This window comes from Strix aluco, chromosome 1 (genome assembly GCF_031877795.1).
Source record: "Strix aluco isolate bStrAlu1 chromosome 1, bStrAlu1.hap1, whole genome shotgun sequence".
NCBI lineage: Eukaryota > Metazoa > Chordata > Aves > Strigiformes > Strigidae > Strix > Strix aluco.
This window is the reverse complement of record NC_133931.1, coordinates 94,304,337-94,330,426: the sequence shown is the minus strand read 5'-3', so window position 1 is coordinate 94,330,426 and position 26,090 is coordinate 94,304,337. Positions and strand designations below refer to the sequence as shown.

The 26,090-nt window shown below is 37.9% G+C and overlaps 1 protein-coding gene across 2 annotated transcripts in view; it reads right to left on the bottom strand.

The window, feature by feature from the left end:
* CDYL (chromodomain Y like) overlaps positions 1–26,090 on the bottom strand; it is a 101,595-nt gene that overhangs the window by 2,817 nt on the left and 72,688 nt on the right. Inside the window, exons 3-7 of one of the 2 annotated variants that reach the window (XM_074827533.1) lie at positions 19,612–19,656; positions 9,129–9,385; positions 8,363–8,535; positions 4,858–5,068; positions 21–164 (exon numbers count right to left, since the gene is read on the bottom strand). In XM_074827533.1, coding sequence (XP_074683634.1) covers positions 21–164; positions 4,858–5,068; positions 8,363–8,535; positions 9,129–9,385; positions 19,612–19,656 — 830 coding nt within the window. The remainder of the gene's footprint in view (positions 1–20; positions 165–4,857; positions 5,069–8,362; positions 8,536–9,128; positions 9,386–19,611; positions 19,657–26,090) is intronic. The other variant, XM_074827542.1, reaches the window with a different exon arrangement.

Sequence of the window (26,090 nt, the reverse complement as noted above, 5' to 3'; positions counted from 1 at the left end):
AGAAAATAAAGGAAACTTACAACTGAATTACATGTGACAAGTTCCTTAATTCGAACCATTACTTCTTGTGTGAATGTTCCCGGCCAAAACACTTGAGAGACGAGTCCTTTGGCACAAGCTTCCTGCGCAGTCAATTTCCTTCCACTGAACAACATTTCATTGGCCTGAAGGGATAAAAAGTTACTTCTGGTATGAAATGTAATGAGACAAAACTCATTAAAGGAAAAATGTTCAAAACAAATAAGGAAAATGCCTGCACTATTTGAAAGAGTTTTATTATAGCTCTTCCAACTTTTAATTAATAAAAGAAAAAGACTTGCCTACAGATCAGTGATCACAGGTCAGTGTTGTAGACTATACTATGTCAGCAGTTATAAAAAGAGGGAGGTGTATGAATAAGGGTTAAACATGAAAATGTCTTTTGTCATTTCCCATTCCTGAATGTTCATTAGCTCTCCCTTTCTTGCAGTATTGCTGACTTGATTAACTGTGTATGTGGTAATAGGTAATAATGCCTGGCAGATCTGTAAACCAGCAACAAATACATCAGTTTACCCTTTATAACAGTGTAAGCTGCAGCAATGAAGTCTTTAGTAAAAAGCTATATTATCTGTAAATTATAAAGATAACCCAGTTTTGGCAGTAGATCTCCTGGGAACTGCCAGTCTTGGTAGAAAAGAACAGTTAAATATTTTCAGTACTGAAAAACATTTTAGTTACAAAATGTTTGAAACCTAAATCTATGGTTTATTTTCAGCACTTTTGAAAAGTCTTCAGCAGGATTTCATTTTTGATGCATCATTTAAAATAGCTGGATCATCTTAGAATTTGGCCTCCAAAACCCACTGAAGCGAGCACGATATATTGCAATTTCTGATCAAATTCACAGAAAAGAAACATTCCCATTTTATTCAGGAGTTCAATATTGAACTGATAAATCCTTTCAAAAGCTGATTTAGCAATCTTATTAAAAAAACCCAGTATCTAAAATATCTCATACATAGTTTAATGGTATTACTACATTCTATGCAATAAGGTGATCTCTAGTTCTGTAAATCTTTTTGATTTGTAATTATCATATACTTCACTATTTATCAGTTTCCCCATTAAAGCTTCATCCTACAACAATTTACGCTTATGCTTTAATTCTACCTTTAGTGATATTTCTTATATAGTTAAACTTTTTGTTTGCAGTAACATCTGCATGGAAACCGCCAGTGAAGATAAAGAAATCAAAGTAATTGTCAACCTCAAAAAAAACCCACCCCACAGTTTTACTGTTTCTTAATGGCTAACTTACATTGAAAATATGACAAAGTGATAACTGGACTCTTGAACTATGGGCAATACAGCTGTTACAAAACACCCAAACCTGACAGGCGTAGCATTTCTGAGGTTTTTAATGTTTTCTAACACTGAAAATTTTGGTAATTATTACAGCAACTTTCAGTTAAGAATCTCAAGTTATCTAATTACTGTAGGCAATGTTCCTAGTGTTGCCATTTTACACATGAAGAAATTTGAAAACTCCGAGGTCTATTATTTACTCCTTTGTAATGAAATACAAAGTCTGGGTTCTGCTGGCAGTTTGGTTGCTGACCCCCAGTCCATTAGGCATGTAAAAAGAGAGATGTTTCCTAGGATCTTTTACATAAAATTTATCATCAGCACATCTCTCATAAGTTACTATGGAAAGTTGTGATTCACAAATATTAGTATTAAAAAAAGCCTCAAACTGAAGGTACAGATTATATACCCCTCTAGTTCTACCTTCTGTGAAAGCAAAATCAAATACACAGGGTTCATTAACCATCACAACTCCACCTTCTAATTTTCCAGATTATGTGTGAATAATACTAACCTGAAACACTAGCCAAAATCAGTGATAATACACAACTTTGTCTAGAACCAGGAATGATTTTCCTAAGGGGATATAGAAAAAAATTCTTCCCAAATAATTGTAAAAGATACTTGTCATTTATATCAAAGATCAAAACATGAAGTCAATCTAACTGGGAGTTAGGAAAATCAGCAATTTAAGTCAGCTGGTCAGGTCCACATATTCTTCACATGTATTTTTGGTAACAAGTATAAAAATGAATGCTAGAAAACCTTATTTTTTTTTCTAAAACTCAGTAGACACTGCTGAATTCTCCTGAACATGAAAAACCACAAATGCTAACAGTGCAGTTATCTTATTTCTACCAGCTGTAACACAGCATTAGCAGAAAACCTCACATGAAGCAAGCACTCCCATTAGTCTTCTCAGCTGACAGGTTTTGAAGGGAAATGTTTTGCTCTGGCATCTTCACTTTAAGTCTATACACACTGTATACGCTGGAGACCCACTGCTAAACAAGTTTTAATCATATAACCATGCCTTGTATCTGCTGGGAAAAATCAAACACACTTGGTGGTTACTTTCCAAGAGCTATAATACAGCAATAGAAATGAAGATGATAAAAATATTTCCTTAATAGAAGAGTCTCATTAACAACTCATTTTCTACTCAGTCTTTCTCCTTCCACAGAGGAATGGCACTGGGACATATCCTCTGCTCTCTCTTTCACAGTGAGTCCTTTGAGGCTCACGGGAGGCCTTTCATGCCAGACCCCAGGCAATAGCTGCCATGGAGCCCCTCAGCTCTCTTGCACTGTGATCAGGGGGCAGCTGATCTCTGTAACCCCCAAGACCCTGGCTGCGATGGGGACTACAGGCACTAGGGAAACAGGAATCCCTCGTGACTGACAGAATACTGCCCAGCATGCTGGAGCCTGTCAGGGAAACCCGTGTGTGGAGTTGATCACACAGATCCTGTGCTTTATACCCTGGACCAGAAAACCAGCCCAAGAACTCCACAGCAGACACACAGTAACAGATCTCCGCAAATAAACGTCACCTTAATCTCTATTACAGATTATTTTCAAAAGTCAAACACCAAGTTTAAGAATTCTTCTCAAATTCTTAGCATTTCCAATACAGTATCAGTTTTGAATCCTAAGGTCTGGGCTTCAGATTTCCTGTAATAATTAACTGCTGAACATGTTCTGTGAACACAACCCCTCCATGACAGACCTGCTCACCAGCCATGACTGACCCAGTAGGGAAGATATTTCCAACAATCTTACAATTGAAGATTTTTACATAACTGCTGATAATAAAAAGAACGCACGAATCTGACTTACAGGAGTTAAGAGCAGGTCTAATATTGCTGAATTAATACATTTGTAGCAAATTTTATGATGCATACAGAGATCTTAATTCTTTCTTTTGTATGATATTTTAATGTTTTTCCCTGAACGTTTCTCATCTCACTCATACCATCTTTTCTTTCTGCTGTCTTCTCTCTCCCTTTTATAGATAGAAAGCATGCTACCTTTATCAAAATTTTCAATATAGATTCTGAATGTATTTCATGGAATTTGCTGCTTAAAGTCCAACCTTGTCCCATACAGCATTAACACTGCTATACTGCAGAGTGTTGAGGATAGTATGAAAACAGTGGACTTTCTCCCCCCTTTACACTGAATATTATGGAATTGTTATCACTGAAAACTTTCAATTTAAATCTTTATATTTAAAAATAATAGCATTCGCAAACACACATGAAAAAGTATACTAGGGAAGAGCTTCTTGTGTTTTTTGTACAACTTTTAAAGAAACAAAGAGTAACAACCACAAGTCTCTAAAGGACGGGGATGGATGGAATGGATGGATGAATGGATGGATGGATGGCCAAATAAAAAGGGAAAGGAACAATCAGTACTTTGAAACATGCCAAGATATTAAAGATACTCTTATAACTGTTAATCTACTTCAGTTACCTTTTCTGTTCTCTTCTAATAACTAAATCCAGACATCACACAATTAGTCATTAGATCTATTCAAACTGATGATTTAAATATATCGAAATCTGTATTTTTAAAAATCAATAAATACCTACAGGGAAAAATTTGCTTTTATAGTAAACAGTAATTTAGGAAAACCAGGTGTAGCTACAAGCCCTTGTTTCATACTCTTAATGTTCAAATTGGAGTGGGACGTAGGTCTAAGTTTTCAAAGAACAGCATAAAAAATAGTAAGCAACACGAAAATAACGTAGGTGAGAGATTTTTAAATAGCTTTTTGTTACCTTTGATTCTTTCATCTAATTGGAAAGCAAGAAAAGGGATACTAAGTAACATGTGGCTTATGCTTTCACAACAATGCAAAGTGTTACCACTGGTTTTTTTCAATCCAGCAATACAATCGAGTGCAAGACTGAAAAAAAAAAAATCCTTCACAAAGGTGATTTGCACTGAGTCTTTCTTGCATAACACACTAGTGTTAAACACCAGAGATCTACAGAGCGAGGAAGTTCGACACGACTTCTCGAGAACGAGTGCATGGAAGCTGAATTACTTATTTTGCGTACTAGGACGAGACTGCTCCTAGCTGGTGACCCAACGCTCTGCGATGTAACGACACCAAGTGCAGACCAGCCCGTTCTCTGCTGCGCTCCAATGCTGTGCTGAGCGCAACGACACTGGTGGCTGGTCCTCACGAGGCATCAGCAGGGAAGGTGTGTCCTGGAACACAGGACATAACCCTTCTGCCACCATCAGGGTTAAGGGTTCCCGTGACATGGGATTAGGTCCCGTGCTTGCTTTTTGTTCTGTGCACGCAGGTGAAGACTAGGTTGTAACAGCACAGAGCAGAGAAGCTATAAATACTGATTTCTCATGAAAGGTTTTCATGAGGTTAAGAAAAAATAAAGAAGACACAACATGGCAAAGGTAAAAAGTCTTGAAATCGCTCTGGATAAATTATCACAGCTGCATTGTGAAGCTGTCAGCCCCTACCCTGCAAGCTACTTACAGAAGCCAGGCCCATTATCCGGGGGAATGTAAGGGATGAACATCCATCTGGACTTTGTCCAAAAGTAGTGTATGGTGTCTGAAACCAAGCCTTCTCGTTAGCCCAAACCACGTCACACAGAGGCAATATAGATGCTCCAAGTCCAATGGCTGGGCCATTTACTGCTACAATGATAGGCTTCTTAAACTGAATAAAAGTATTCACAAAATTCCTGAAGAGAAACAGAAACATGCACTCACTACATATATAGAAAAGAGTAAAATATACCAGCCCTTGAAAACTCAGTAATAAATCATCACTTTCAAAACCAACCTGATAACCTTCTACCATGAGGTGGTTAGCTTGGTGGATGAGGGGAGAACAGTGGATATTGTCTGTGTGGACTTCAGAGTGAGTCTCCCGTAAGACCCAGAGACAAGCTGTTGATGTATGAGCTGGATGAGCAGACAGTGAGGTGGACTGAAAAATGTCTGAATGGCTGGCCCAGAGGGTGGTGGCACAAAGTCTAGTTGGAGGCCAGTAATTGGTGTTGCACCCCGGGGGTCAGTGCTGGATGGTTCAACAGCTTCATTCATGATCTCGGTGATGGGGCAGAGCATACCCTCAGCAAGTCTGCTGATGATACGAAACTGGGCTGATAGGCCAGAGGGTCATGCTGCCATCCAAAGGGACCTCAACAGGCTGGAGAAATGGGCTTACAGGAACCTCATGAAGTTCAACAAGGGGAACTGCAAAGTCCTGCACCCAGGGAAGGCCAACCCCAGGCACCAATGTAGCTGGGAAGCAGCTTGGCAGAAAAGGACCTGGGTGGGGGTCCTGGTGGACACCAAGTTGAACTTGAGCCAGCAACGTGCCCTGTGGCAAAGAGGGCTAACGGTGTCCTGGGCTGCATTAGCACTTAGCGTTGCCAGCAGGTTGAGGGAGGTGATCTTTCCCCTCTGCCCAGCACTGGTGTCCAGTTATGGGCTCCTCAGTAAGAGAGAGATGTGGAGCGACTGAAGATGGTCTAGCAAAGGGCCACCAAGATGACTAAGGGACTGTAGCATCTCTCACGTGAAGAAAGGCTGAGAGAGCTGGGACTGTTCAGCCTGGAGAAGAACAGGCTCAGAGGGGATCTCATCCACCTGAAGGGAGTGTGCAAAGAGGACAGAGCCAGACTCTTCTCTGTGGTGCCCAGAGACAGGACCAGAGGCAGTGGGCACAAACTGAAACACAGGAGGTTCCCTCTGAACATCAGGAAACACTTTCATAATGTCAGGGTGACTGAACAGGCAGCTGGCAAGGTTGTGGACTCTCCATCCTTGGAGATATCGAAAAACCCTGCCTGGACATGGTCCTAGGCAAGCTGCTCTAGGTGACCCTGCTTGAGCAGGGGCAGGTTGAACAAGATGAGCTCCAAAAGGTCCCTTCCAACCTCAACCCTTCTCTGATTCTACAAAATCTGAGCATTTCTCCCAGCCTAACAAAGCACAGTAAGTTGGGCAGGTGCAGATTTAACATCCCTCCTACAAGCACCAGTTGATACAGCGCTTGTGGTATATTCACATGCCTCACAGCCCTCTCAGGTGAGGCTGTGGTCATACCTCACCTCTGGGCACCAACATGGTTACAGCCCTGCTTGGTCTTCACTGTGTTTATATGACATTGGTATATCTATCTATATTTTTAAGTGAAGGTATAAGATACATGGGTATAAGTGAAGATGGGCAAAGCATTAATGAGTTTCCTTAAGGAGTACTTCTGGATTTCTGGGAGACAGCTTTCTTAATAAATCAATCATATCAATAATAAATTATGAACAAGACATAAATAGTAGAGCTCCACTACCACGTATCACACACCTGTAAACCTCCCCTCCTCATTTCCCTCTCTAGGTTGGGCATAACGCTATGGGTGCTACGCTATTAAGTTACAAATGCATATTGTCATCCTCATTATCAACACAAAATGACGATTCATTCCAGTACCCACAGAGCATGAATGCTAACATGCTTCTCTGCTCTCAAACAGTAAATGTCTTCAAGAGCTTCTTAGGAAGTAAACGTGTATACGTACATGTGTGTGTACACATGCATTAGACCAAGTAGAGACTTCTAAAACCTCAAAGTTGAGGTGTGGACATTTCTCAGTTAATAGCTACCACCTATAATGAAGAAGTCTATATTTACCTCAAGTACACAACAAATTCTGACTAGAATACAATGTACAACATACAGTTGTCAGCACTTGTAAAGCACTCCTTTCCTCTGAATGACAGATGATTTCTCATTTCAGTATTAGATGCTAAAATATGGGAATTTCTATCAAAATTTTTGAAAAGGGGGATTTAGGGAAAATGTTAAAGTTTGCTCTTTATCTGCGTTACATGTTTTTGTATTTCTGCAAAATAGGACATTTTTACTGTATTGCATCTATCACTAAAGGTTATCCTGCTGCTTCTTAACTCATTCTAGTGAACTGAAATAGATGAATGCAAAAAAATTCCTGGAACTATCTTATGCAAGCTGTCATACAAACATCCCATCCAGAGGCTTAAGATAATTTTAATCATGTCTGAATATTCCAGAGAAGGACCATCTCTAGCATATATATGAAAAATATCACGATTATATTTGAAGGGGGCGCTCGTAGGTGTTTTAAGTTACCTTCATCCATTTTATTAACAATGAACAATGGGTGAAAAATCAGGCTCCTGGAAGGGCCTGAATTAAACTCGTGACAGAGTTCAGCATTAAGAGCCTATGTTCCCTGGCCATGCCTAAAGAGCAATTCTTACATGGAATGATTGAAAAATTGTCTTTGAAAAAAATAACTATTATCATCTCTATGAGCCAACTGTGCCTCCAATGAAACAGGCTTTACATGTTACAAGGCCTTTTTTTAGGGACATGAATATTGATAACAACAATAGAACCTAGGTCGATGAAGGAATATAGATACTCTGGAAGCATACAAGAGCTAATCCAAGAGCCCAGGCCCTCAAAACAAGTGCTCAGATTATAACATACTTGTTTGTACTGTTAAAACATGTCTTTACTTTTTTCCATATATATTCTTCTAGTTTGTAGTAGTTCAGCTCATGAACTACTGGGATGATGTTCGCTAGTATCAATCTACTCCTCTAAAATATCCATTATTCCACTGCTCTGAATGTACTATAATAAGTTACTTATTCAATGCACATCTTGTATTTGTGTGTATTAAATTTGGTTTCCTGAAACCCCATGGCTGTTCAAATTTTTTAAAATTGGTTTTGACTGGAGGAGTATTAGCATACTACCAGTTTTCGTGGTTAAATTTTAGCAGTAAAAATAGTGACGTATGAAATGACAACCCAAATAGAAAGGGAGAGGGAGTATAAAGAAGTGCTGCACACTATATCACATAACAGGTGAATGTCTGAGATCGTGCTGAATTAGAGGCTTTTGAAATAAAAAAAGATAAAACAAGCCAGACTACATGATGAAGAATACCTACTCAGATGACTGAAGATAATCTTACATACCTAATGGCTTCTGCCATCTTAGTGCTTTCCTTTTTTCTATCATCTGTTAAACGTCGTATAAAATAAATAAAATCAAGACCACAGCAGAAAATGCTACCAACTGCACTGAACAGCACAAGTTTACTGTCATCTGCAGCTGCTGTGTTCAGTGCACTTTGGACTTCCTTCATTACCTGAAAAAATCAAAAATTCATTAGAATCTTTTTATTCCATCATTAAGAAGTAGCATACTGCTCTCCTCCCCTCCTCCCCACAGGAGATCCTCACCATCTTTAATTCTTCCTTAGGATCCACTCAACCATCACATTAGAAGAGGTATTTTTTTCATTATCCAAAATTAAAGTTTAAAAAAAGTATTAGAAGCTTTGCATTTCAAAAATGTAACTAGACTAAGATAATTAAATCATTAAGAAAAGATCTATTAGATGTTATCTGCAACTAAAGCACTCACTCAGCATTTCTGTAATTTGGACAGCAGATGGCACATGCAACCAGTTCAGAAAAAAAGAACCTTAATTCAGGCTAAAGCTTGTTTCAAGTTGCACTTCATAAATCGCAACATCTTATCTACATCTCCATGTTCAGATAACATAGTTCTTAAGCTCAACTGAATTACACTTGAAGTCAGTTGTATGTGTAACATCTTGCAAACAACAGCCTGAATCTTGTTTTGCGTATGTTTGTGCCTGAATAACAGGCATAAATGAGGCAAGAACTTAGAATTCCTCCAGCACCCTTCCCCCCCCCAAATCAGAATTGTTCCGACCTCTGGATTTAGTGAATTATTTTCAGATGATTTTGTTGATAGCAAAATGTGTGTGAATCCATCTTGTTTCCTGACAACAATGTCTCTGTACCGGTATGCACTCTCCGTTTGTCTCACGCTGAAACGTAGCCTTTTATCAAAAGGTTGATCTCTCCTGTCATCAATAAACCTTCGTTTGCTGGCTGTCACTCCTGTTACAGATGTCTGTATGTTGGTTGTACCATTTGCTGCTAATGCTTCCATAAAGGTGGATGTACCTGGAAATATTTTAAAACAATAACATTCTATTAATTACATTTTATTAGCTCAGCAGTTTCAAAATCCCTATTAGCATGAAAACATGCTAGTCATATTAAGAACACACAGTAAATAGGAAATTCAGTCCCCTGGAAGTTACTGAAATGTTACACAAATAGAGACTGTGCACAGAGCAAAATTAAAGTGACAAAGGGATCCACAAAATTCATTTTACAGTTGTGAGAAAATACATTTTAAACAAGCCAAACTGACCAATCATCATATACTTATTTTTAGGAGGGAAAGGTTTATTTAACGTTCCTAATGGCAATGCACTTCAGCAGGTTAATGCTCTTTCTCCCTTTCCAACATCTTAAAGTTGTCTAACATCATCAAGATTGCAAAGAGAAAGCAGAAGCCTTTTGTTTCAAACACCATGAGAAATTAATATACGGAAGAAAATGACACTTAGAATAAGCCAAATAAAGAATTTGATTGACAAGATCATATAAAGCATAAGAGTCTTTAAAGGAAATTGGAAACGAAGAAATACAGACTATACTTCTGTGAGAGGGAAACAAGACCCATGCAGTGATGGATATTTTAATGAATTCATAGACAACGAGATATTTCTCAAGTCTAAACAATATTTGTTATTAGAATTGGCAAATTCTACTTCATTATGTCTTTCTGGTCTTGTTCCCAGTCACTTAAATGGACAGAATTTGAAGGCATGCAAGTAAACAGCCATTCCTCATGACACAGAAGGGACAGGTTTTTCTGTACTCCACATTAGAAATACAATGCCAAATAACTAGAATTCAGAGAAAAATCAGAGAACATCTTTAATCTGTAATCCATCTTTATGTTAAAGTCTCCATTTAAAATCTCCACAAAATCTGTCAGATTACAGTAATGGAGTATGTTTAAGGGAGGGGACAGTAGGGTTACAAATGTTGGAATAATGTGTTTACAGGCCAAGAGAGGAAAGTTTTGAAAGGCTTTTCCTGAAAACTGAGGTCTAAGACTTTGTTAAAATCTAATGGAAACCCACAGCCCTTATCTCACAAACTTCAGAACGTCATGCATATGATGTCTTAAAAAGTACAGTTAAACCATGTATAAATTGTTAATTAAATGCCATTGATGGATCTTGCTTAATTTATCATTATCTTTCTGAAGAAGCTACATTTTTAAAGTTCTAATAATAGGTAATGCTATGCTTCTAAGTTTAATTTTTTTTTTTTTTTTTTTTTTTACAAGATACTTCAAACACACATGGGTCCAGTGAAGACATTAAACAGTCTCACCTAAGTAAGTGGAATATCCTATATCTCCACATTTTGACTGTATTCAAATGTTGCTTACTTTGAACCATATGAAGTATGAGAGAGATATTAAGACTAATGAAATTAAAATTTATAACATTATACATTTTTCTGTGTTTCAGAGACTGCCTTCAGATATAAATGAAGTCTTTATATCAAATATTTTAACATATTTGATTATAAACCTGTTATGATTAATTAGGCAAGTTGTCTGACAAGCCATAAACCAATAAGGTTTTATTTTACTTTTTTAAAGTCTTTCTTGATGTATTAGTGACTTAATCCTCTTACCATATCACTTTTTGTGAAGTTAAGGACAACAAGATTTTTCAACTGTTTAAAGTGAAGAGTAAAAAACTGAATTCAGTTTGTGATTACTCTCAGAGACAGAGGTGAACAAAAATGAAATGGAAAATTAATATTTTATATAGTCACAGAAGTTCCACATTTATTCCTAAATTTTTCACGGCTTATCAAATTCCTTTTTTCATTTCAGCAGAATAAATAAAAATTTGATGCATAACAAATATGAAATTGATGAGGGATGCTTTTGATACTTTTCCCTTGTAAACCACACTATGTTGATTACTCTCCTTTAAAAGAATTCCCTGCAAAGGGAATTTGCAGGAACACCACTGCTGCCCCATATTTCATTAGCAATACAAGATGAAATGGTATCACTGGCCAGAATGGTTTGTTTTTCCATAGGTAAGGTAAATTAAAACAACAGAAGTCGCCTCTGATTTCTAAACCCTGACATAAGATTCTGTCCTAGTCAATAGTGAAAAAAGTGGAGAACCAGGAGAGCACAATATACTAGACTAAGCCAAAAAAGAGTCAGTAAACTTGTGTAAGAGCTTTGAGTAGATCTTTTCCCACGACCCATACTTTCAAAGACATACTCAAATACCAGAATATTACTTTTGAGATGGAAGAGGCAATGATTATACACTTTGAGAGACAAAACATTTGGCAAGAGAGACAAAGATGAAAACACCACACGCCACTTTTCAGGCTTATTGAATTGGCAAGAGACCTTCTGAGTTTTTATGTAAACTCTGTCTGCACTTGTCAATAGTTGCAGTTTCAAACCATAAACAAGGGACAGCTGCAGTTCAGTGGAAGAAGTCTCCTACATCCAATCTTGTAAATATGCTTTTAGGATACTTAGACTGGAATCAAAAACCTGTTGGCTTTAGGAACTGTACCTCTGTGCGGGGAGATTCGGCCAGCTGGTACGGATTAGGAAAGGGCACAAACAGAGTTAATACACATTCATTAGTGTTTGTCATTATCACTGTAAATTTGTGACCTTCTACACCTCAAAGCATAGGGGGCTCTTTCTTTTAGCATTTGGTCCACAAAAGTGAAGAGACAGTCTTGGACATGTGTTGCAGCAAATGAGGATGAAAATTTAAAAAAAGTGCCAGAGAGAATTAACTGTATTGCCATAGATTTCCTCACATGAAGATTTTGCATTGAGGTTACTTATTTTCAGGTTAATTACAACTGTATTTTACAATTTTGAAATACAGATTTCATAAAAAAAGCAGTTCTGCATTTTAATACGTTAATGGACATAGCATATCAAAGACACACAAAACACCACAGCCCTCTCCTTTCAAACTGAGCCTTCCAAAAGCAATAAGGGCTTGGAAAAAAGACAATTTACCCTGGATATTGTCAACTAATGCAGAAATAGGTTTAAGAGGTAAACAGCTCTTCTAGTCACAAAAAAACCCATCTGCAAACTGTTAATGCAACGTGATCTTCTCAAAGGTGAAGACATACTACTGCTGTGCAAAGCTTCACCATACAGATGCAAAATAAAATTAAGAGAACTGCTCGGTTTTGCAGCTGCTGATCAAAACTTGGTAATAGTCACCATTTTCATGCAGCTGCTCTTAGAGGAAAAAAAAAACAACCTACAGACAACAAAAGGAACTGGTCTTATTCAAAAGGAAAACAGATGCAAAATACCTAAGTTGGAAAAGGGGCAGAACAGCAAAGGTATCGTCATCCCCATCCCACTGGCAAAAGACAGAAAAAAGCCACCTCTCCAAAATCTGAAGGGAATAACAGTTAAAATGCACAATGCCAGACATCTAGATAAACAGAGTTAAAAACAAAACAAGTAACACAAAACTTCACAACAATTCAAAAGTTAAAATCCCAAGCTCCTCTCGAAGCTATTCATGCCTCACTGTTACTGTCTCCCAAAATCTTGAGAAGTTCCGTTTAGCTTACATAGCAAGCCTTGAATACAAACACTCCCCTCCCTGCGACAATACTGGGGACACATCCAAAAAGGTGCTGTAAAAGCAGCCAAGCCCCTTTTGCATGCTTCTTTTTGAGTACACATGTACTAGCAGTGGTGCTCTGAATTCAAAGGTTTGTCTGACAGAGTATGCTGTTTCTGAAAGGCTTAGCACAGATGTCTAAGGAACAAGCATAAGAAGATGTGAGGTGTGAAGGATGCTGTCTGAGCATCTTCTTCAACTACAGGCACCAGAAGTTTAGTGAATCCTAAAATTTGCATGCCCAGAACCATAGGCTGCACCCAAACCCATGTAATTGAATCCTTATCCCCCATAGGATTATTCCATTTACTTTTGAAACCACTATGGTTTTGTCTTCCAAAGTATCTTTTGGCAGTAAATTCTGCAACATATATCTTTACTTTCTTCATCCCTTTCATCACATCCCTTCTCCAGATTGATTAGTCCCAATCTTCTTTACCCTTTCGTCTTCCAGAAGCCAGCCCAAGGCTGTCATTCTTCTCCGTGCTTCTTCCTCTTCCACTAAATCTTGGAACAGGGTCCAAAATGGCACACAATGTTTAAAATGGGGATTTATAACGTGGCATATTCAAGTCTTCTCTTTTGTCTTCTACTCCTTTTCCATAATATTTTCTAAAAATTTATTTGTTGAATTTTTTTTTTTTTTTTAAACTAGCACTGAGCAGGTGTTTGCAGAAAACTACCCAAAACAAACGCAATGCTCTTTTCCTGAGCAGTAACACGTAGTCAGGAACCAGTCATTGTCCAGGCATGGTTTTATGTTTTGCTACAGGCATAGTTTTGCCTAGAAGTCTGTTTTGTCCCTTCCTCATTGCTTGGCATTCATCTGCACTGAAAGTAATCTCTCATTAATCACAAAAATCACTCAGTATTTTCAGATAAGCCTGTGGTGCTCACAAGGAGCTTCAGAGACCCTCATGCCTTTCCTGTACACTCACACACCAACCATGTCCTCTCCTATACTGTGAGAAGCATCCCACTTGAATAAGCAAATGAACAAACACCAGCAGCAACAATTTCTTAAAGTGTTAACTGCAAAAATAACTCTGTAACTGGTTACAACTCAAGTACTGTAGAGGGGAAAAAAATCTGATCTGCAAAACTGATTGGGAAAAAATTTATATATAAAATTAAAAAAAAAAAAAAAAATCAGTGCTAGAAGAAAGTTTTCTTTTTTCCAAAGTCCTTTCTATACTTTCCCTGTTTTAGTCCCCTGTATATATATAATCCTCAAGACTTCACATCAGTTGTCCAGTGCAGGTTTCCTCATGTTCCCTTTTTGCCTACAAACAGTGGTGTTTTGTTACATGTTCATATGTACTAGCAAGCTTTAACTCTAAATACTGTTAAGCTTTTCTAGTCTTAACTCTGCACTACATCAAATATTCTACACAATGACACCAACCCCAGACAGTGATACCACAATGCAAACATAATATATAACAGTCTCCAGTAATTTTTCCACCTCTACCTCAGCAATTACACAGCAAATGTTTCTTAGAATTGTAGTGTATTGGCACAGATTATAGAAATACAAAATAAGGGTTCTAAAAAACCTATATATGTGCCCATTTTTTTCCTGAGTATATGTATTTACAGCACTTACATTTTGGAAACAAACAAAATTTCCAGCTTCCTTTGAAATGTCACTATAAAGATTTGTAAGAAGAAGAAAAATTCTTAAGTCATATAAGTGGAAATAAAAGAAAGTTTACATACATCAAAAAGATGGGAATAAAAAAAATAGCAGACCTAACACTTAAGACCATACCCATAAAACAAACAAGGATAACATTAATAACAGGTAGTTTGGCAACAAATCTCTTAAAAGTCTGATTAAGTTTTACTACCTTCAAAAATGACCTGTGCATTTTTATGCATAAGGTATCAGGTAAGCTTTCCACAGTCTTACAGTGGAAAAAAAAATCCCCCTCCTAACAATTGCAAAAGGCTTTCCAAATACATCTCCGTTTTTATTATTTCATCAGAAATATATAAACAAACACTTCTCAGGTGAGCAAATTCTTTTTCTCCTTTATCATGGCATCAGGATAAATTAGGATTGATTGCTCTGTCTCCCCTTCCACCGTCATTTTAGACTCATTTTAGAGTGATTTTTCTTCCATTGAATCTATAGTTGGGATACTACTGACAAATAGAAAACAATGCACATGATTATTCTCATCATTTTAGCTCTTAGTCAAGGTGGCAGTAAGGAAAAAATATATGTAAAAATTCCTAAGCGCCTCTGATATTACTCCAGTGAAGAAATCCCAGCCATATTTCACAGTAGCACGTACCAAAGTATTTGATGGGGGAAGCAAAGAGTTAATTGTATTTTTTTTTCTCACAAATAAGAGCAGCCTTACCCAGGTTACAGACTCCTTTTTGAGTACTGGGGACATTTCATAAGGAAGAACCCTCCTACCTTGATATCCTCAGAGCTGCACATTATGATACGCAGTGTTCATTTGAAATGCTCTGAAATTTGAGAGTTAAGTAAGGACATCTCTTGGGGCTCATCTACAGAGGAAAGCTATCGCAAAATAGGCTAAGGTTTAAACTTGAAGTATACCCAGCTATTTCACACTAACTCCTAAGGTGAACACATTCTATATTAAGAGCACTTCGTTGCAATTTAATCCAATCCCCAAAGTGATCTAAAAAATGTCTCTCTTCCTGTGGAATAAGAGTGCCCTAATGCAAGGCTAGCCTAGAACAGATACTGCCAACAGACATCCCAGGCAGTTTTGTGTATAGACACAAACATATACATACCACATATACATGACATAATTCTTGTAAGGACATGAAAGCTTTCTAAAACATTTTAGCTAAATTATTAATGAGATTTAGATAGATGGGTATAGTACCACCATGTTGGCACAATAGTTTAATTTACCTTCTTTTTGAAAATAATATGTCAGTAAGTATTCACATTTCATTCTTATCATGTAGATGAGGCTTTCAATACCACAGTTTGCTAGAGGTCCATTCACAACTGCCCACAAAAATATTTGGCATTTCAATGCAGAAAAGTAGTAGACGAAGAGGACTAGAGGACTTTCAGAGGTTCAGGACACTGACATGTATGTATTAAGCTTTACAGGAGACTCCAAGCTCTGAGTGGTACATGCGTCTTTCCAGCCACTGTCTAATGTCTGCTATTAATAGAAGATGTCTCAACCTCCAGGTTATATTCACCAACAGGCTCACTAAGAGATGGTCAAAGAATAAGTTACCTGAAGCCCTACTAGCTTGCAGCAGAGAGGCCATCTTCCAGTACACATGGCCAGCTATACTCTGTACTTGGGTAACCTGCAATACATAATGTTGCTGGCTGCTACTAATATGGGCAAGCTGTTCTGCAGCAGCACCCTCTTAACAGAAATTACTGACCTTAACAGAAATAACTGGCTGGGGTGCAAAGGGGAAGCACAAAGGCATCTCCTCTTGAGTCTTCACTCGAGGCTTTTGGGTACCTCTTAGAAAAAAACTAAATATTGCAGTGCTGGGTATTTAGTCCTGAGTGTTGCACCTGAGCAAGAGGGCTGTTAGCTCCTTGGGCACTTCTGCTGCCTAAAGAGTTGCAGAGCAAAAATCAGCAGAGCCGGGCAGACACCAGAGGGAGAAAGTATGAGTGAAAAGAAGTCTAGAGGTCTCAGAGAATCATAAACACAGCTCTAGAGTCCTCTGATGAATGGCACATTCAGAAATGCATGGTTCTTACTTTTGATTCAGAGGCACTCAGAGGAAAGTGGTCTCCACTGGAGAGTAAAGGATTTGAGCCAAGGAGATTTCTGAAAGACCCTGCCTTTAGGCGAAGCACACCACTGCTATTTACAACACATCTAAAGAGGCATTCACAAATTGTTCTAGAGGCAATCTCTCCACCAGGTTTCCCAATATTCTGGGAAAATAAGCCCACATTAAAAGCAGGATGATGAAAAGTATCTTTGGGTATCCCATGCAACAGGTGCTGGATAGTTTGATGCTCTGAACTGAAAAAGTAATTCAGAACAGTATCACCTTGCCAAATTTGTCCTTTTATATTGTTGGAGACGAATAAATCCCAAATATGATCTACTGACAACAGCTAAAATGAGGTATGATGGAAAGGAGTAAGTAAATACAATCTGTGCTCTGAAGCTGAATCTGATCTCTCCTGTTTGTTTTTTGGCAATACTAACTAGGATCAGCAAGTATGTGAGGACATGCCTGAATTCAAGAACTCATGGAGAATACCCAGAATTCTTTATTCTTCCTATATTAAGTAATAAAAATTTAAAAAAAAAAAAAAAACAACCAAATACCTCCCCCCCCCCCAGTCCTAAAGTCAACAGTAGGATAACACTTGAGTCAGATGCTTTCCATGAGGAAAACTTACATGATATCCCCCAATCAGGCTTAGTCCTGTATCACTGCAGGCAACTACTAGAAAACACAGGAGGCATTTGTCTTCGCATCATCTTGCCCCACAGCTTGACCCCAGTACAAATGGTATAGTTCTCCACCTTGGGGGATTTGCAGAGATAGCAAAGATCTTGAAGATGGCTATGAGTCTTGGGAAAATGCCCATCATAAGAACACATTTTCATTAAATTTTAAAGTCAAGAATATAGTGGTAAACAAGCAAAAACATGCCCAGGGTAAATCACAAGAAAATAACCACAGCTGAAAGCAGTGAACAGAGAAGGCAGTGCTCCAAATCTCAGCCAGCAGCTGGGAGGAACGGGAGGCAGTGAGCTGCCTTTACACAGCAGGATGGATCACACATGCATGGGTAGTGTTTGGGTGCGTACTCTTCATACTGCTGAGGAAAGCAATCAGCTTCTCTTTAAGACCTTAAGCTTTCTACTTCATTGACTGTTGTCATATTTATGAACTGTCTATCAAAGGGAAAATCTCACAGACAAAAAGCCTAAACTGATAACTCCATAAAGCACTAATTAAGTAGTTAACACATGCTGCCATACATAGAAAATGGTGCAGAGCTGCAAAACTGGCTTCCCTCAGGCTACAGAATGAGTCAGTATAGAAACCAGGATTATTAGTTACAGGTGGTCCCAATCCCCCAAAAGCTACTTTCCCCTGTAAAAATCTGCTTTTATGAAGTACTGGATTTTTTTTCTTTACAGAAATTATAGGTATCTAGATTAAAGTACAATTAGCAATATTGATAGTATTGTTAGACAGAAGAGACAGCTAAGGAAGCAATGGAATAAGCACTATGATATTTAAGTGGGGCATTGTTTCAGCAGCACCAATATATTAATATGAAACCACAGCCTCTAAAAGATTATGAAGACTAGTAGTAGGAGGCTGAAATTTTGAAGGGGGGAAAAAAAAAAAAATCAAGAAATTAGGAAGTTACAGATGTGGCAGAGAAAAAAAAAAACACAACAGAAAAACCAATGTGGTTTAAGGCAAATTTCAGAACAAGTTTAAAAAAGACAAACCTGTTAAGATCTATCTCAGAGTGTAGGATTTAGCAACTACTACCAACCGCACCAAAGCCAAGGAAGGCTTAGTTAGGTATCATAATGCCTGCTGCTACACAAAACCAAGAACAAAGTATATCACATCTGATGCTTTAAATCAAAGTGTGCAGTGGCCTCAGAGAGAATGTTATAGCTTGTGTAGCTGGCAATAGGAAAGTAAGGTTTATTTGACTATTTGATGGTAGAGATAGGAGCATATCTTTTCACAGAAGTCATACTGGTGTGATCATAGTTCAATAGTCAATTTGTATATTTTTTAAAATACTATCACTGCAAGTGCATGGAAGGACTTGAGTCCACAACCTGGTAATTTGAGAAAACATGGAGGGGGGGGGGAAATCTCCATTTGAATTTTGGGCTTGGGAATTGTTGCAACTCCAATTGCTGCAATTCCAAAGTCCAGCACTGGAGACTCAGATGTTCAGTGGAAAGTTCATAAAGCTGTGCTCGGACTTACATTTACTAAGAGGTGGTTCATGGGTGATGGGCTCTGAACATCTTTAGATAGAGCAGATGCCTAAAATGCTGAATCTTGCCTTAGGAAACAATCCATTAAGAATGCACAGAAAAACCAAAATTATCAGAGGAAGTCACTACGTGAAAGACAGAAGAATTACTATTAAGTAAAGCAAAGATCGTGTACACAAAAATAATGGGACTAGTACATAACTAGTCACAATTGTGAACTCAATTTTAATTTAGAAACCATTTAAAACATGTCATAGATGAGACAAAATGATAGATGAATTACATGACTGGTTGTTTCCTGAAACCTGCCAGGGACCCACCTGTTCAAGTCAGATTCCAACCACTAAACAAACAGAATAAAGAAAATAGAAACAGGACAGTATCAGGAAATGGAATTGAAATTTAATTTCTACCAGGATGAATGCTGTGCAATTTTAGATAGATGTGTTATGTAAAAAGATATTGCATTAAATACTTTTTAGACAAATAGCAAGATACTCCAGTCATAAGGAGAGGGTGTATAAATGGAATTAAACTTATACAGTAATTGAATTAATTTCTTCAGGAGTGAGATGTAGCTTCAATTAACTCCACACGGTTAAACAGGTCAATAGGAACTGAGGGGAAAAATAGAATATGCTATACTTACAAGAAAATAGGAAGTAAAGAACACTGGGAAGAATACAGGGAGATGCTAAAACAGATAAAGAACGGGTATTAGAAATGCAAAGTAAAACTCTAAAGTTCTTATAGTTACAGATCCTAAACACAAATTATTTTTCCAGTGATAAAAAAAATGAGGAGAATTAGACCAAAAATAAGAGTGAAATGTAGTGTAAGCTACAAAGACAATTAAAATATTAGTGGGGAAGCCAGCATGCCATAAGAAACCAGAGAAGATTTATAATGAGTATGAATATATTGTACATATAGCAAATGGCAGACTAAAAGGCTTAAACATGGCAAGATTGCTGACTGACAGTAAAAAAAGAGAAACAGACAAGTGTGATAGTCTGTATGGGAAATGTATCACAGTAAGTGAAATACCTCCAAGACTTGCTTGATCAAAGACTAACAAATTTGGAAGGTACCTTGAGTAATAAAATTTGTATTGATGTAGTTTCAGATAGAGTTGGAAAAAAAGCTTTAAAAAAGCCTTAAACTTCTGTAGTTTATTTATAAACAAGACTGCTCTCAAAGTCATGTTTCAAAAGTGTCCTTCCAATTAAAAGCTACTGCGGATCCAAAGCAATACTCAGAGCCATACTGGATACTGCAGAGAAATTTCATTTTCTTACAGGAGTTCACTCATTACTTGCCATATATTTTACCAATATTTTGCAGTTTCATACCATCACAAAACATCCATCAGAAGCCTCACAATCATATATACTTACATCTAACAAATTCTAGGATTTTAAAATAATATATCAACACAGGAGCAACCCTATTTTGCTCAGCAAAGGTGTATACATAGAATTATTCTTAGCGATATGAAGTTGGAAATACATTGAAAAGTAAAAATTTTCTACCTGAAATTAATGTCACTTTATAAGATCCTAAAACATGAAAGTTTCTATTGATGCCAAAAAGTAGAAGTTAGTAACAATAAAGATTTCAGGGTTATTGTATGCTAAGAACAGTAGCATTCTCCATCATTGGGAGTTTGATATACAGAGTTATAATAAACTCTGCATTTCCATTTGATCTCAGAATATGTTGCCATATCACTAGTACATTGCCATAACGTCAATAGTTAACTGAAACAAAGATATCACTTACAGTTTTCTATTCTGTTATTATCTATATGTCAACATATTGGTGATTTACAAACCCAAACACCTTGTTCCAATTTTAATTACTATGGTAGATGACTTTTCCAATATAGCTACATCACAGAAGATACCACACTATCAGGTATTTCCCCTCCCCGCTCAGTCGCTCAGTTAAAATACTAACAATATCTCAGAGGAATTAATCTTCAAGCTGTTTTTTTGAATCATTATAATTAACAAAAATGCTGTAGTGGGATCATCTTACTTTTCATTAATTCTTAAACTAAATTATAAGCTTACTGAAATTTCTAAAAAAATGAATATGGTGTGGGTTGTGTTTTTTTAAAAAAAGAGGATTAGTTCCCCCCCACTCCTTTCCTTTCTTTCAAACCAGGTAACAGACGACAAACAAGAAGCAGCACGATTATATGCTGGCTCAGATCAGACCAACTTGCAAACGTATTAACTAAGTTCACCCCTGCTACAAAGGAGGAGGAAATCTGCCACATGTCTGTCCTCGGGCTTGACTGTTCTTGCTAGCAGACCGGCACTCCACTTAGCTGGCAAGTTCAGGAAAATCAGCCAAGGACCTTCCACGAGCCTTGCCATACCCCTGTGATCTGGGCAAGCAGCACGTACTGAATTATTTATCAATACTTAAGTACCAATCTAGTTTACGTAACATAAAAATTAAGATTTGTTTCCCCTTCACTGCTGTTTCTTCCCTGTATATTCTGCCAGAGCAGAAACAAGTCACTCATGGCAGGTGTTTCTGGGTTCAACAGAAGTAAGGCAGCTGGGTTCCTTAATACCTTCCTTCCCTCCACTGATGCATCTGCTGAGCAATTCCATGAGACCTTCCAAAGTTAAACCAAATTCCAGTCTAAAACTATTTAGCATCATCAGTGTTTTTCCCCCCCTTTGACTTTCTTTTCCTAGTCTTTTGACAGACAACTGGAATCCTAAACCAAATTTACAAAAAACATTAAATATTGTTCAACTGCAGCAGAATATCCAGGCAAAAGTATTAGTGTTTTCCTACTCCGGGCTCATTATTTGGCCAGAAATATCAACTTATGACTAAGTAGCAAGAAATGAGTAATAAACTGACATAAACAAATGAAGACATGCCAAAACCCCACAAAAACCGACAAAATTAATTGAACAGCAGGAACAAGCCAAACATTTTTCCAGGGTGCACTGGGTTAGCTTTCAGCTTGATCAGTTCCTGAGTGCTACTGCTGACCAAGCAGGGAGCAAGAATGTGCAGGGAGGGGGGGTGGTAGAAAGAGGACAGGATAACTGAGTAACATGAAAAGCATGTCTAAAGAGAACAGCAACACATTTCTCTGCAGTTTAAATAATATACTGACTAGCAGATAACAATTATAAAAAAGAGTGGGTATTTCTTCATGCAAACCATTTAATGATGAGATTGAGTCCCAGTATTGCAAAATAAATGCCAACACCACTGATTTCTCTGCACAGGAAACCGGCAGAACTGAAATCATCAGAGAACAGGTATCATTGTGGTGTTACATACCCCTTCATGCTCCACAATCGAAAGCATTTTAGAAAACCCCACCTTTTGTGAATCTATCTTCTAATATTTCAATTACATGGCTACAATAAACATCGAGGTTATGAACTACTTTTGCAAGCATAAAGTGAATTGTAGTTTAGAACAGATCTGTGGACTAGTTTGTTTATACTGTAGAAAACAGCCTGTGATGTAAACTCTTTAATTTAAACTTTCCCAGACAGAAAAATCATTAATAAAACTGTTGCAGGTATCTGCAAGGGAAATACAGCACGCTTGATTGCTGCCATCAATTTGTAGTTTATCGATGCTTACCTAAAGAGAAAAAAAAATGAGAAATGTCACAGAAAAGGAAATGGCATCAGAATTGGATAGGATGCCCTGCTGAAACATGAGCTAGTGAGGTGGGAGGTAAAGCCACCATACGCTGAGGCTGACAGGGTCTGCAGTGGGATGAAGCAGGAGCAGGGACAGTCAGAGAAGCATGACTATTCATCACCTTCTCTTCACAAGCAGGAAATTCCCTGCCTGCTAGGTCCAGGACTGTCCTGGCAGCATGAGTTTTGACTGTAATAAATTGTAGAGTAAACTGCATGGAATAGGAAAGGAGACAAATATTCAAGCTGAGGCTCCACAAATCAGTCTAACAAATGTTCCAGTAAGCCCCTGGAAAATGTTGTTAGAGAATGCCCTGACATCTCTGAGAATTATATTAGTGCAATATGTACTCAAAAAGACAATTTGGGATTGTTTAGTTGCTGACTTTGTCAGCCTTTTGAAGGACACGTAAAACAGTGCAACTGATACAGCTTCTAAAGCTGTTGGGAAAGTTGTTTTTTCTAAACTAATGGCTATGGTAAATAAGAGACTTCATGTCAAAACACATCACTTCTACATGCCATGACATGTTGCCCACCATTTAAAAGACATGTAGATGTGGTGCTTAGGGACAAGGTTTAGTGGTAGATTTGGCAGTGTTGGGTTGAGTTGGACTCGATGACCTTAAAGGTCCTTTCCAACCTAAATGATTCAATGATTACCAGCCCATGAAACAGCTTTGTTTTCAGAGACACTCACACTGTGCCACTCTGGGTGGTTCTCACAACGGCTCCTTCCATAGACAAGTCTTTCAACGTGGGCCACTCTGCATATACTAGCCAGCAAGAAAAGCTCTTCCTTTTTTTTTTTAAGCTGGTTAAGGTTTGAAGTTAAAATTGCGCCGCTGCCCCCTTTCATCTAGCTTATATATGTTCCCTGTAACATATGAAAAACTAATATGATGATGACCACAAAATAGGAAGCAATCAAGAGCAGAAGTGGGCAAATAATGAAATTTGACTCAGTGGGTGAACTGGAGACGCAACAAAAATCTTAAACAGGTGGTTCTTTTATTTTCAAATTTACTCCTTCCATGTAACACCTTTCAAACTGTTCCGAACCAAAATAAAAATGCTGCTTCAAAACAAGGTCAGGCATGTATTTAACAAACTAGACTCATTTGTAAATAGATTCTAGTCTTCCCTGTTCTAAACTCTCCTTTTGTTACAATTTCTATTGCTAAAAAAAAGTTGTCTATATCCATTCAGGAGTAATATAATTATAGCATTTATTACTAGAGTTAATGCAGTAGTTTTAATTCTTTTGCTAAATGAACCTGAGTATATATTATTCATGTGACTTGTAGCAAAGATAAATAAGAAATATAATAATGTTTGCAAACACTAATACAGAGTTTAGTTCACTAGATTCTGCTTGAGGAAGGTTAAAGTTGAAGCAGAAAAAACCCAGCACTATATCATACAGGTCAATTTAAAATTAATCATAACTTTAGCCCACATGTGTTTAGCTGAAAGCCAGAAATTATATAATCTTAAATTCTAAGATTGAAAAGATGTTTCCCTTATGTGGTAAAGGGAAACCAATGGCTTGAATTCAGGCCTGTGCTGTTTCAAGATCACTCGCTGAAAGGGTCTGTCAGTGATTTCACTCTGCTTTGTTAACTTAAAAAACTACACGTGTCAGTGGTCACAAGGCAATTGGAAACAACAACTTCTCACAATTATTTTCCTTCCAAAAGTATTGGAGAACAACCCCTCTCCCAGTCAGGATTCCTCTATAAAACCCAAAGCATTTGTCCCACACAGACTCACCAGTGAGCTAGTGTTGATTGCTCTCAACAGTCATACTACACAATCAGGCAAATAACCAGGACTCATAAGCAAAAAAGGTGAAGTATGGTCCATTTAAAATAACATACATCCACTGCCCTGTGTTGCAATCTCACCTCAGCATATGCCCCAGAGGTGCCTTTTAATGTTCTCATGCAACTAAATACTTCAGTGACAAGTAAATTCAATCCAGACTCTGAAAACAAAACAAGATTCCCCCATTTTGTAGTCCTCACAGGAAAAATGGCTCAACAGAAAACCAAACATCTCCAGAGACATGTGAATTATTTTCACCAAAAATTTCCCTCATTAAAACTTTTTCCCTGCACCCTTGACTAGCTAGACTTACCAATATTTCTCATGTCTCAAGGGCATCTACAAAAGCAGATGGCATTCTGACTATCTCACTACCTAAAATACCTTCTGCTCCACCAGATAACCCTCAGAGAGAATCCACCTCCAATTTGAAGTTTTATTTCTGCAGTGACCCAACAGCTACTAACTTTTCTACTAACTGGCACATTCTTTAACCACAGAGTTACGGGTGTTTCCCAGGGACCCTGATGGATTCCCCTGCATGTGAAAACCACTTGACTGAATCAACAACAGCATCTGCAGAGCAGTCTGGGGGGGAGAAGGAGGATGGATTAGATGACAAAGGTCTCTTCCAGCCCTATTTCCTAGTATTCTGTGATGCATATGCAATCACACCATGTAGCTTTTATGCCTTTTTGTCCTGACCTGAAGGCAGCTGCTTTTCAACAAGTTGGAATACAAAGACAGGTACCTGGACCAATGGTAGCAGGTGTAGATTAGCAAACTGTGGACAATGACAGTGGGATTCTTAGCTAACTGCTGCTTTCAGTCCTGATGAGGAGCTCTCTGCCTATGTCCTTGAATGAACCTTTTTGGGGAAAGAGTCCTCTCCTGTGGACATGCCTGAATATTTGTCTGGGAAGCCACAACCACAGCTCCAGTACCTTTGCCATAAAGCTTAGGGTCTCATGTTATGTAAGTAAGGTCTTTGTAAGAATGTTCCTATGGATTGCAGTCTCCATTCTGAACTGAACATTTCTGGAATCACCTCACTAATGTGAAAATTACTCCTGTTTTATACATGATTTGTAAAATACCTCCAAAGCAGGAGACTGGACTCTATGACTGGGTACAGAAACGATAGCCTTCTAACAGTTTCAAAATAATGAGAAAAATAGCCTGTGGTAAGAAGAAACTTCTAAGTGATCAGATTAAAAATGACAATTCCCTTTTCTCCAAGGGTAAGGAACATGACCAGTCATTCATCGGGGGAAATTGCTAAACTCCTTGGTTTCAGCACAACCAAAATACTATCTAAATTAAATATTGGTGCTATTATTGGATAAACTTTGTGCAATACCTTTTGGACGGCCCAAGAGAGTTTATGGCCAACTCCAGGATTCATTCTCTGAGATGACCTTCTGCAATGCTTGGTGTTATGCTAGAATTTGGCAGGGTTGCAGCAAGAGAAAAGCCAGTCCGATTCCTCTGATATTATTGGCATTTAAGTGCAGATCATAGTAAAACCCCCTGATGTGGGGGAGCCTGGAATACCTGATAAAACAAGACCACGAGTGGACATAAAGAGTTCAGGACCACCATGTTTCCC